This window comes from Ascaphus truei, chromosome 2 (genome assembly GCF_040206685.1).
Source record: "Ascaphus truei isolate aAscTru1 chromosome 2, aAscTru1.hap1, whole genome shotgun sequence".
Lineage (NCBI taxonomy): Eukaryota > Metazoa > Chordata > Amphibia > Anura > Ascaphidae > Ascaphus > Ascaphus truei.
Window position 1 is genome coordinate 465,020,186 of NC_134484.1, and position 13,690 is coordinate 465,033,875.

At 48.9% G+C, this 13,690-nt stretch overlaps 1 protein-coding gene across 4 annotated transcripts in view; it reads right to left on the minus strand.

Moving 5' to 3' along the window:
• The window catches only part of NBEAL2 (neurobeachin like 2), a 249,925-nt gene that overhangs the window by 162,889 nt on the left and 73,346 nt on the right, over nucleotides 1–13,690 (minus strand). Inside the window, exon 1 of one of the 4 annotated variants that reach the window (XM_075588106.1) lies at nucleotides 12,385–12,548. The exons of the other annotated variants lie outside the window; for them this stretch is intronic. Coding sequence (XP_075444221.1) covers nucleotides 12,385–12,426 — 42 coding nt within the window. The 5' untranslated portion in view covers nucleotides 12,427–12,548. Of the gene's footprint in view, nucleotides 1–12,384; nucleotides 12,549–13,690 lie in introns of those variants that run through there. 4 annotated transcript variants of the gene reach the window in all.

Below are 13,690 nucleotides of genomic sequence, written 5' to 3' on the forward strand. Positions count from 1 at the left end.
TTACATTAACCGAATACCATGACAACACACACAACTCCCTGCAAGAGTTCTGTATGTGCACAGGCAGATACAGGACCATCAAGTTCTCTCTGGGTACACAAAGTTCAACCACTTACACGAGAATCACACGTATCGGGGATTAGGTGTGATTCCAACTTCTTCTACCAATATCTGTATTACAGTATGTACAAATTACCTTTTTGTCAGGGGCTCTCTATATCATTATATACTGTACACAAATGTGTACTTTTCAGTTAATAAAAAGGGGAACTTTCCCCCCAAATATTTCAGTTTGTGTGTGCTCTGGTGTTTGACACAAATAACTACAAATATGGCCAATAGAAAATGTGGGCATACCAGTTTTCAATTTATAATTTCTTTATTGTATCAATGTTAAAAGGCCAGAAAATATTTAGTATTTTAATAAATCTGGCACACCAGAGGTCCATTTGGGTTGGAAGTTGTATCTTAAAACGACATGGCATTGCATTATGGCCGGTGATGTCAGTGACCCTGCCTGGCTTCCTGTGTTTGTCTAGGAGTGAGGTTATCATCACTTCTTTTGGAAAGTGGGAGCTTGAAATACGGCGACCACTCTGTCTGGCAGTAGAAATAAATCAGAAATTTTTTAATATAACGTTAAAGGGACGCCAGACGGTCTTTGTAACATTGCATGCGTGTCTTTGTAACATTGCATGCGTGTCTTTGTAACATTGCATGCGTGTCTTTGTAACATTGCATGCGTGTCTTTGTAATATTGCATGCGTGTCTTTGTAACATTGCATGCGTGTCTTTGTAATATTGCATGCGTGTCTTTGTAACATTGCATGTGTGTCTTTGTAACATTGCATGCGTGTCTTGTAACATTGGATGCGTGTCTTTGTAACATTGCATGTGTGTCTTTGTAGCATTTGCGAAAGACGTATTAAATGATGCCCAACCATCCACGATTGTAAGGGGGCAAAAAGACACGATATCCATTTGTCTCTCAAACCTAGCAGTAAACACATCAACTTTAATGTCTACACGTCTATGGTAATTATACAAACGCAATAGTGAAGGTGGCATTCTTCTAAGTATTATACAAATAAAGTTATGGTCATGTCTATATATTCATGCAGCTTTTGATTAAAAACGAAAGCTGTTTTTTTCTCCTCCAGCCATAAAAGGTGTCGCTGGAGATTGATGAGGGAGAGTTAAGGATACATCCAGAAAGTTGGGCTTATCCAAATTACAATGCAGGAAGTTTACGATGTAAACCATGCATTTGAGAATATGAATTTGGAATTCACCGTAGTGTGTGTTGTCTATTGCACACATGGATTTCCATATTTCAAACTCCAAGTCTCTCTGAAGGAATCTGATGGTGTTATGCACGAACGTAATTAGATAATCTATTTTACTCCTTTTATTTTTATGAAAGTCTGCATATATTGTACTGTATGTTTTTATAACCCAATCTTTTTTTCTGTAACCCAAGCCCTGTACAACGTTTGCATATATTTTTTAAAACGTTGTATGTTGGCTGTGCTTATGGGCAATCTGGTCAGTTGGTCTGTCACTCACCCTCTTGCCAATCAGATTGGTCCGTGGCCCGGCCCCGCCCCCACACGCCTCTTAACTCCCACACTCTCACCTGCCCACAGCTGGGAGGGAAAAACACGCACAACCACCCGGCCACTCACCTCCTCACCCTGCTGGATCCCATTACACAATGCTCACCTCCCCGCCGGCTCACACACTCCACGCCTTTGAGCCCGCTCCCCAGCTCTCTCCCTTCCCCCCCACTTCCTACTATCCCCCCCCACACCCCAGAGCACGTGCTCTCGTGCTCCCCCCCCCCCCACAGGCCGCTCCACGGGCTCCTCATCCCAGAGAGCGCTCCTCTGGCTCTCTCCACCGGCGCTCTTCCACTCCCCCACTCCACGGGCTCCCCATTGCCGAGAGCACTCCTCCGGCTCTCTGCACCGCGCTCTCCCTTCCCCGGCGCTCTCCCACTTCGCCTCACCCCCCACAGGCCGCTTCCCCCTCCCCCAACTCCCCATCCCCGAGAGCGCTCCTCCGGCACCCTCTCCGCCTCTCCATTCACCGGCTCCTACCTTCAGCCAGAGGGGAGGGAGATGCGTGGCCGGGGGGTGACATGCGTGGCCAGGGGGTGACATGCGTGGCCGGGGGGTGACATGCGTGGCCGGGGGGCGACATGCATGGGCCTCCGCCTCGAGCACCGGCCGCCCAAGGACTTTGTCTTCCACGTGGCCCACGAGTGCGCATAGGGCTGCCAGGACAGCTTCTTCCCCGCCCGTTACAACCCGGAGGAGGAAGAGGCCGGCCCGGGAGGCGGTGGGGAGGTGGGGCCGTGGCCTAGCTCCTCTGCATCATCCCAAGGGTCAGACCGGTAGCCGGCGGAGGCCAGGAGGCAGCCCGATGAGGAGCGCAGCCGGGTGCGAGATGAGGAACCGCAAGGGGAGGGATCTTACATGCGTCCCTGCCTTTCACCCCCCGACCCTGCCTTTCACCCCCCCCGACCCTGCCTTTCACCCCCCCCGACCCTGCCTTTCACCACCCCCCCGACCCTGCCTTTCACCAGCCCCCGACCCTGCCTTTCACCCCCCCCCCGACCCTGCCTTTCACCCCCCCCGACCCTGCCTTTCACCTCCCCCCGACCCTGCCTTTCACCCCCCCCCGACACTGCCCCACCCCCCCCCAACACTGCCTTTCACCCCCCCCAACACTGCCTTTCACCCCCCCCCCCCAACACTGCCTTTCACCCCCCCCCCCCCAACACTGCCTTTCACCCCCCCCAACACTGCCTTTCACCCCCCCCAACCCTGCCTTTCGCGCCCCCGCCTTTCACCCCCCCCCCTGCCCCTGCAATACAGGGCAACGCCGGGTATATCAGCTACTTAAATCTACAATTCAATAAGTATGTCTTTTGGACTCTAATTGAACTTTGCACGTTTTGAAAAGAGTAATTGCCTTTTCGGGCACATTTTGCTACAATAGATTTTTGTCTGTTGGTTACATATTTTTCCTAGTAAACAGGGACCAAAGACCCTGGAGATTATATTTTGCTGTATCCTTGTTGGTGGCAGAGTTTTATGGTATATTTATGACAAACGTGACGGATTGAGGAGGAATATTACTCGTTTGAGGGACCCTACAGGGGTGAGAGCAGAGTTGCGCTGCGATGATTCAGAGCTGGATGACGGCAGCAAAGGGAAGAGGCACAGCTGCTAAGGAAGCAAGACGTGACTTGCGAAAAGCTTCAGCGGTCTTTTGGATCTTCCAGGCTTCCGTAGCAGCTGTGCCTTCCCTTTGCGGACGTCATCCAGCTCCACATCATCGCACCACAATGCTGCACTGGAATCTCCTGTGAGGTCAGGCAGAACAGCGCCACCGGTCACAGCCAGGGTTGCTACCTTCGACTGAAGACCAACCCCGAGATTATTTTTTTTAAATATAGCGCTTACCTCTGGCGTCCTCCAGGAATCTTCCCCCCCTGCAACTCTCTTCAATATGACTGCCCCGGCATTAAAAGACGCTGCGTGGCCGTGACAACGGGACGCTACGTGACATCACAACGTCACACTGCATCAAGTTGCCATGACAAAGTGGTGGCGCACGACGTCGTGACATCACGTAGCCTCTCGTTGTCGTGGCAAAGGGAGTTGTCGTGGCGTTCCCATTGCCATGGCCAGTCGTTGCAGGAGGAAGATGCCAGGAGACGTTGCCTTTGCCGCCGCCGCCCAGGGTTGCCCCCCATCCGGAGGTTAACTAGGTAAACCTGGAGCACGGAGATACGTGGCCAAAACCTGGAGTCTCCGGGTGAAACCCGGAGCGGTGGCGACACTGGTCACAGCACCGGAGCACAATTTGAGACTCCAAGAGAAAGCCCCTGGACTGCAGAAACTTTCGGACAACCTTGCTAAACTCTTTTTTTTAAAGCTTAAATTCGTGAATGCAATACTTTCCATATCATCTGTCTAATAAATCATTTTTACATGCTACACCATTGGAGGTTCTTGTCTCCAATGTGACAAAACAGCTGCCCAAAATAAGCTCCGTCTCCCCCGGACCAGCAGCAAATACCTCCCACTTGACACCACAAATAGCTACCAGTGACGCCCACCAAAACGTTTATATTTGTAACGCAGAAAAACGGAGAGAGAAAAAACGGCGCCTCAATTGTGTTTTAAAGTGAAAAAAACAATTATTAATCCGGGTAAAGACTGCTCAACAGAGAGATAAACTAAGAAAGGATAGCCAAATAAATACCCATTTCTAATAAAGTGCACCCATACTGAAGACAGAAGGAACACTCATGTGATAATATTGTGATAATATAATCCAAAATACATACATACAGCTTCAATATAAATGGGAGTCTGTTCTTGTCAATGTAGATGGCTCAGCACCACATAGCAGGTAGACATGAAAAAGGTGGTCTTTTCTTTTTTATAGTTGTAACTTAGCCTGTATATAGCACCAAGCATGTACTGTATACAACCTCGTACAGTACACTTGCAACACCTTCCTGAACGGTTATGGATACTTGACTCGTTAGCAGAAACTACACAACAAAGCATGTTATACCGGGTGAGAGGCCCCGTTATGGAACGGCATGTCACAGACACTTCAGCAGGGCAGGAGAGGCATCGAGCGCTCGGGCTGTGACCTTCAGAGGGGATTTCAGGGACAGGAATATAAAGAAAGCCCAGTCTCCGTGCTGCTCGCATTGTTTAACCACGGGAGCAAAATATAAAGGTAAGATGCAGCTTCTTACACGCCTTGTATTAAGCAGTCTTTCTATTCTCAAAAAGACAATAAGACCCAGGATAAAGGCTCAGCCAGGCCAACAATACATTGTTGCACAAGATATCGCCCGTTCAGCACAGATCCCACGCCCTATTGTTCTGCATCGAACATGGGACTTTCACAAATGGAGCATTCCGATTGGACAGTGCTGTTTGTCCAACCAATGTGTAACCATTTGGTAAAGGAACTCTTTAGAATGTTCCATTCATCATCAATTCATAGAGGTGGTAGGATATCATTCCACAGGACAAATATTTGGGAAACAGTAATTGTAATGCCTACCCTTTATAGCTGCTGACCCATTATGCCGGCACCCGATGCTCCTAACTTTACAGCTCCAACTCACCAAGACAGACACCCTGATTCTCATTACGGGTAGTCCTCGCTATCCAACGTTTCACTTTATAGCGAATGGCATATCCAATGCAGCCCTGTGGGCCGTTTTTCGACACCGGAATGCGTTATCCAACGCTCACCGCCACTGATTAACATGGGACTCACTTTACAACGGTTTCACTATCCAACGCTACTTCCAGAACGGATTCCGATGGATAACCGATGACTGCCTGTATCTAAATACAGACACATTGGTGCCCACTCATATATGTACAAAGATACAAACAAATACTCCCATACTCCCATACTCCCATACTCCCATACTCCCATACTCCCATACTCCCATACTCCCATACTCCTGCTGCGAGGATGAGGCAAGCACGGGATTCTACAGCAAGTCAAGAAGTAGCAGCCATAGACTCTCCCCTATACTATAGATCAGGGGAGTGCAAACTTTTCCCCCTTGTCCCCCTGCCTGCTCTGCTCGCGCCCCCCTCCTTACCTTGTCCTCGGCGTCAAATTACGTCACGTGACCCCCTCCCCCCGCTGCGTCATTCACTGACGTTTCGCCTAAGACAAGGGAAGTTGCAGAGGCCTCACGCGCCCCCGTCCCCCCCGCATTTAATTTAAATGCTTTGGAGAAGAGCGCAGGGCCTCTGCAACCTCCGCGCCCCGTCTGGAAAATCTTATACTCCTCTCCCCCCCCAGGGGCGTGTGCCCCCCACAGTTTGCGCCCCCCTGCTATAGAGTAACAGTTCTTACCTCTTCGGGTGCCCACTGGCTGGTGACCCTTCTGAGCATCACTACTTTTTGCTCATTTTTAGGGGGACGCAGAGTACGCGGTCGGGACAATAAGAGAGTGGGATTTCTGGACTTTCGTAGAACCTTATAGGGTAGAACTAAAATGTGTGCAAGTCAGCAGATTGGGAGATGTTTGGGGAGAATATTTAGGGTGGGACTGGCTGCTTTTTTATACTGTATGGTGTGTTCGGATGAAACCTGTGTATCGATGGCATTGCCCCTTTAAATCCATATTTTCTTTCCCCACCCCCGTGTTTGAATATTAAACGTTGAACATCAACAATAATCCGCAAGAAACTAAGATGTGGTATTTACACAGCAACGTTAGTTTATGTATATTACATACTGCATCCTCTCCAGCTTACATAGTAAGTGTTCGTTTACTTTCCAATCTCTTAGCATGGTGACACCCATAGCTCATACTTAAAATAGAGGTGTCGCACTCATGCTAGCTGACGTGGCCGCGTATGTGAAAGGGGCAACAACAGACTGACCCCCTAGTTGTGTCTCACCTCCACACAGAGCACATGCACCCACAAAAATCTTCACCCTATACCCCAACCACCAGGATTCATTCAACTTTTACAGCGCCGGTGGTCCATCGAACCACCAGCATTTTAGGTCATATGGTCACTTCAGCTGCGATGCCATAACCACCCCCCACCCCCCCACCAAATGAAAAACAGGACATTGGGGGGCCGGGTCGAGCTCCACAATCATTACAATTGGAAACGACCAACCCGTTGGAGTTGTGGCGATCGTTCCCTAGAAAACCTGCACTTTTGCCATGAATTAACCGATACATCAATAGCGCGTCTGCTGTGCCAGGCTTAATTCATGCCGGGAACATCATAGAACGCTCTGAAGGTTTCGGGCTCACACCTAAGGAGAGCCCTCGGACCCCTTGTTCCAAGAAATATGCACAAACTTAAATAGCAAAAAAGGGTGGTAAAAAATTTCCAAAAACTAGAAGTCCCCCCAAAAAGGTAAAAATAAGATCAAACAGTGTATATAAATAAAAAAAAATTAAAAAAGGGGGGGGGGGTGGGAAACGACAACACCACCACCGAAAACCTATATATGACCACAAAGTCTTGTAGTAGGTTCTCCCAGGGGACCATGAGCAGAAAATGTCCCACACACAGAAAAGTGCATCCCCAAGAGATGGATCTAACTTGTCTCTCGGTCACAATCCCTTTTTTTAAATTTTTTTATAGGGCCGGTAGGATGAAATCCTGACAGTCACCTGTCACTTCAGAGACTATATACTGTACTATGCTCAAACTCTCTCCCCCAGTAATTACCATATTCATTTTACCAATGGCATAATAATTAAGGTAACCTCCCGGTCATATACTGTACATATCCAATGTAATAAGGTTTCCAAAAAAAGATCCTGAAGGTAAGATGAATTGCTGAAAATAGAGGGTCTGCAGTCCGGGCTAACAGACCCACAGCAATACAGTAGCGTAAATGTGGGAGAAAATCAATATTCAAAGATGAGTTCAAAGGTGAAAGAAACCTTCGTCTATAAATGCAGCACGAGTCCAGTTACTATGGCTGTATGTCTTTATTTATATAGCGCCATACATGTACCTAATGCTTCACAGGAGGAATACACGTGGCATAACAACAGAACACATCACGGGAATAAGCGCTTCAGTCATAACAGTAACAATAGGAAAGGAACTCCCTGTCCCGCAGAGCTTGCAATCTATGTCCAGTGCAGTGATATGTAGAAAAACCTGGGATCTTCAAGGTGCCTGGAGGGAACCGCACACGGTGCCGGAACCGCACCGCCGGGATCACCGAGGTGCAGGACCCCAGAGATCTGACCCAGCCGACCACGGGAACCCACCTATTGCAAAACGCCAAAAAAGGCAACCCCACAACCAGCCCCCCCCCCCCCCCCCCTGTAACTTGATTGAAGGAGATACCCGCACGCTGGACAGCTGCGGAGAATAGGCGATGGCGTGCTCCCTGCCGGAAGAGTAACGGGAAGGCCACAAAAAAAAAGGGCAGGAACGGTGGCGCCCAGCTGTATAAAGAAGACTTCTTTTCAGTAGTGTGCTCTCCTGCCCTTTTACCTTCCGACAGCTGGGCGCCGCTGTTCCTTGCGGGTCAAATTTATGACCTGCTATTTGCTACCTGCTACAGCAGTGTTATCTTAATAACTGCCCCATGAGGACCGACTATGGCAGGGGCGGCCAACAACAGCCCTCAAGGGCCCCGAGCAGGTTTTCAGGAGATCCCTGCTTCAGCACACATGGCTCAATCAGTGGCTCAGTTGAAGACAGTCACCCGTGCTGAAGCAGGGACCGGTTGAGCCACCTGTGCTGAAGCAGGGATATCCTGATAACCTGACCTGTTGGTGGCCCTTGAGGACTAGAGTTGGCCTCCCCTGGGCTATGGTCACAGTTTACAGACTTATTGTCCCGCTGCTACAGGTTGTATGAAACTAATTAAATACCAATATTATTTTAACTCCCCCACGATGCACCCCGAACGTCACATGGGCCCGGCAGTCTAGGGGTGCCCTATAATGTACAGAGCACGTCATCTTAGAAAAAAAATACGTTTTCTAGGGGGAGATCGCGCTCACTGCAACGTTATCGGAACGGATATATCGCGTCGCTCTTCCATTCGCATCCTGGGACCCGGCCCGCGACCACATCATCATTAAGCCACCACGGGGTGGAGATCCAGAAGGCAGGTGGCAGCCAGTTACCGACACTCAGATGGTTAAACGATGCTGTCCGGCACTGACACACACCGCTGCCCCGCTGGTGACATGTGAAGCCTCTGGTTGCACAGAACGGCCCTTTGATGTTACAGATCAGGCAGAACGCGTCGCCCACAATAACACATTCTGGAGCGGCTCAATACATGGTGTGTCATCTAGCATAACCAGTCCTAGGCAGGTGGCTGCAAAACTGCAGTCCTGGATCTCCCGAGAAAACAAAGTGTTTCCTTCATTATTTTAGACAAAAGTCTAAAGGGGGGAAATAAAGAAGGATTTAGTCGTATTAATAAATTAAAAAAAATACGTAGTATCATACCTTTTGTTTCTGAAATAAAAGGAAGCCATGTACAAGCTTGTCAGCCTCACAGGGCTCTTCTTCAGGCATTTAACGATAGAATGACTTGTTACCCAAGAAGAGCACACTTCCCACAAGCTTCTCTCTCTGCTGGAGGCCAGTTTTCCTTTCACTTGTTAAAGCAGCAGTCCAAGCTGCTGATATATATATATATATATATATATACACATATACATATATAGAGGGCCAAAAAATATATAATTTTGCGAACAATTTAACAATCTAAGGCTACGGCCCCGGCGCTGTACGCGCGTCTGCCAGGCTGGCGGTGCGTGCAGCTCTGTTCCACAGTCTGCGCAGAGCTGCAGGGGAAAAGACGGGGGTGCGGCCATGACGTCAACCGGCAGGTTCGCCCTCGTTGGCTGAACCGCCGGTGAGGGGGCGTGGCCAGCGCTCCGTCGCAAGTCCTGAACACAGTTTTCCAAATCTGCTCGCGCAGTGCGGTGGCCAAGGTAGGTAGCGGCCCCGGCCCCATTGAGGGGCGGGTTCTTGTCCCTGCAGCGCACACCGCAGCACGCGCTGCAGAAGGCAGCAGGGACCTGGCCTACGGGGCTTCCGGAAACTAATCCGGCTAAAAGCAAAAAAAAACGTGGCTTCTTTTGCTTCTCTGGAAAATAACTCAAAAATGGCCATTCTTCGGGGGCCACTGCATGGGGGAGGGTTTGTCTTTCAAGAGTTTTCTTTACCCTTAGGCTGTGCCCCCGCTGGCGCTGACCGCGCTCATGCTTGAGTGGTGACGTCAGCAACTCTCCAAGCATGAGCACGGGTGTCCTGCGAATTTTGTGAGCGCGCCGGGGGGGGGGGGGGTTGCATGGGGGGCCTATTGAGCGTGCTTTGAACACTTTTTTTTGACTTCCCAAGCGCCAAGCTTGGGAGAGCGTGCGTGCCCGCGCACCACATGAGCGGGAGGGGGACGTGTGAATTCACTTTGCACAAAGTGAACTCGGCAAGTGCCGCCCGCTCAACGCTAGTGGGGACGCAGCCTTATTCAACCCGGTCTTATCAAAGAACCAATAGAGATAAGAGGAGGGGAGAGCGGGGGCTCTGTCTGTGCAAACGCTTGTTGAACACTCAGTGATACCAGACAAGAGGGAGCAGCCAGGGACATTTTTTGTTGCTGTAAATGGATCCGTCTCTCAGACGGAACCCGGTAAACGGGTCACTGTTGTTAGTACACTTTGGTCTTAGGAGGGACTGCCCCTTTAAATGGAGATAAAAGGAAAGGACTCAGGTTGAAAGACTTAACCACAAACACACAGTTTCACTACATGTTTTCACTGGAGTCACATTATATGGAAATACGGGTCCGACACAACAAGTGTTCAAGCGCCAACCCAAGGTTATTATTATTATTTTATACATTCTTTTAACTTTTTAAACTTAGATTGAAGTTCGGGGTCTCTGAGCTAAACCCCATTATAATCTCCGCTTCGGGGACCCCCTGCTTCCGGAGACACTTAGGTGTTGGTAACCGCTTAGCTACCAGGGATCACGTAATGGCCGCTGTCCCACGCTCCCGCGCCTTGTGGGCCAATCGGAAACCGTGACGTCATCAGGTTCAGCTTCCTATTGGCCCGCGTGAGGCAGGAGCTTTAAACTTTAAAGCCCAGCTAGCTCGGCTGGAGCGGCTACCGGTACCTGCTATGGAGGTACGTATCTCCAGAAGCAGGGGGTCCCTGGAGCTGAAATTAATGGGTTTCAGATCCGGGGACCCCCTGCTTCAATCCAGAGTATTAAAAAAAAGAGCATGGATTGCACTTTTAAAAGGTCCGAGTGTTACATGTTGAAGTACAACAAAACCAAAAAAAACTCAAAGAACGACCATTTATAAACCGCAGAGATGCGCTGCTCGCCCCATCCGGCAGCAAAATGGTTAATTATGGTGGGGGGGGGGGGGGGGGGGGGGAAACCAACTACATTTAAATGACCAAGCAAATAATATTAAGAAAATTCACAATACACAAGTAAGATGCAAAGTTTCCCCTCGAAGCAAAAACTAGTGATAAAAATAGTACAAGGAAAATTCCCGTTGCTTTTATTTTCCTTTCCCACACCCTGATTCGCACACTCGTGGGGGGGGAACTATCCAGGGTCTACTTAGGAGAAGTAGTGAAGCAGGAAAGGTTCCAAATGTCCCCTCCAACGACCTCTGTCCTGGGGAGAAGGTCATTGGCAACACTGCAGCATTCCTGCTAGGTGTGAGCCCGTAACAGGTGCCGACCCTCCAACATTGGGCGTACCAAAAGAAGTACAATTAAGATCCCCCGTCAACGTAGTTCTACAGGAGCAAGGGAAGTCCTCCTATAAGCACACGAGTGGCCAACACCAATCCTCAAGGGCTACCAACGGGTCAGGGTTTTAAGGATAACCCTGCTTCAGCACAGGTGGCTCAAATCAGTCAATGACCTGTGCTGAAGCAGGGACATCCCTAAGACCTGGCCTGTTGGTGGCCCTTGGAGGACTGGAGCTGGCCACTCCTGGCACAACACATGCAATGTATTGTATGCAAAGATCCTTTTACCTAGAAAACACTTGCATTTGAAGGCGTACTTGTCGTTTCATGTAGAAAAAAATATATATATTATATATATAGCAGATAAAGTCAGTGGAGTTAAAAGATCCCTCCCGGGAGAAATACATAGACCACCAAATCTCTCTGGTCGTGCTGGCAAACGGTTAGACCATATCAATGGTTGCGACTTCCCGTTGGCCAGACATTTAAGTATCCTGAAGATATCCCGGTAACTAAAACTAGTAAGCATGACAGGAACAAGGGGGTTCCCGCAGCGCCAAAAATAGTGCAGTTTGGTTCAGAAAGACACCCGGATCAAAACAGTAAAAAAAAAAAAAAAAAAAAACTTTTATTAAAATAAAGAGCCAGCAACCCATTTAAGGCCAGTCGTTTAATTATACTAGAGAAGATTGCAAAACAAAACAACCATTTCTCTTCACTTCACATACAGTACTGTATTCCGATATCTTAACGGTTTCAATGATGGATGCGAAGATAACAAGAATACTGGTTTCCTTTCACTGTAGATTTTACACGGGTGTTGAAGAAGAAAAAAGGCACATATTTTCCCAGGCTGGACAAAAGACTAAATTGTTTAAAAAAGGAAAGAGAAAAAAAAAGACTGACATTTTAAAAAAAAATAAGGGGAAAAATCCATATTGCTCCAAAAAAGAGACCTGCAGATACAGTAAGATCACTTCATTTCTTACATGAAGTCTTTGATGTAAAAGCAGAAACCAATGACACATAAAGCAAAGAGAAAGGGAGGAAGTTGGAAGGTTGTTTGTGTAAAGAAGAGGAGATTAAACAGGTGGGTTTTACCTGATGAAGTGCCACCGATATTGTCCATTGACACGGCTCCATTACCCAGAAGGCAGAGGGAGAGAGAGACTACCTTCAGGATGGCGTGAGCCAAGCAGGACAATGCGCGGAGATGCTGGAGCCAGGGAGAGGTGGGACCATGAAAGCAGGTGCCACACACACACACACACACACACACACACACACACACACACACACACACACAGTGCCACAGCAAATGACAAGAACTTGGCAGAGATGTGATCCAGCTTGAAAGAGAAAAAAAAGTGAGCGAGAGAGAAAAAAAAAAAGCAAAGCAGCCAACGCCAGGAAATGCCAAGTCACAGCTAGCGAGCGCAAGACTTCCTCTGTTATCTGCGCAGGAAAACCACCACGGGCCCGGGAGATCGCGGGCGCACAGCTCAGCATCGGACTACATCACACCGCGTAGCGAGAGGGGTTAACGTGGCCAGGACAAGGACAAATAAAACAGCAAAAAAAAAGTAGTTCAAGGGTTAAGGAAGTGGAAATGAAACCACTTTCACTGCTCTTGATTGAAGTGCGTCCACACTGCTGCTTCCTCCGTCCACTTCTCACACCCGGTCACAATCACTCTGTCAAGTGACAAGGACTTGTGGGGGGTTCTTTCAATGTCAATAAGATTAGATATGGAGACGCTTCACCCCCCGCCCCCCGTTTATCTAATGTAGTGAGAATTTAGGGATGCACTGGTAACTGCGCACTCACATCCATCCACTTTCAGCCCCTTATTCACTTTGCCATGAAGGCACCAGCTCCCCGCTGGAGAAGACTTCAGGCCGCGCTTATAGTACCGGCGACGCAACGTCGCCCGAAAACAAACGTATTGCCGGCGCGTGCGCTTATAGTAAGCGCGACGGCGACAATGCGGCGGAGCGATGTTGCCGTCGCAAAAACTGGTAGCCAGCAAAATTTGATTTTTCAAGGGCTGTCGCCTCATGTGACGGCCCTTGAACCAATCAAATGGCCGGAAACCCGCGAGGCCACCGCTCGGGCGAAATATAACTTTCGCCGGTGTCGACGGCGATGGGTGACGTCACCCGTCGTGTCGCCGTCGACGGTCAGTCATCTTCCCCAACGCTGGGAAATAGCGTCACTACCATATGAACAGGGGCAGAAAATCATCCTGAACTATGAGTTACCCAACATCTCCCCGTGTTAAATAGGGGCTATATTGCCAAGATTTAGGATTTTTTTTCCATTAGAAAGCGAGCGAACCTGTTGTTGGTTGACAACTTGCTATGGGGGTAAAAAGGCAGCTGTTTTTTTCCTATACCCCAAAATTGCA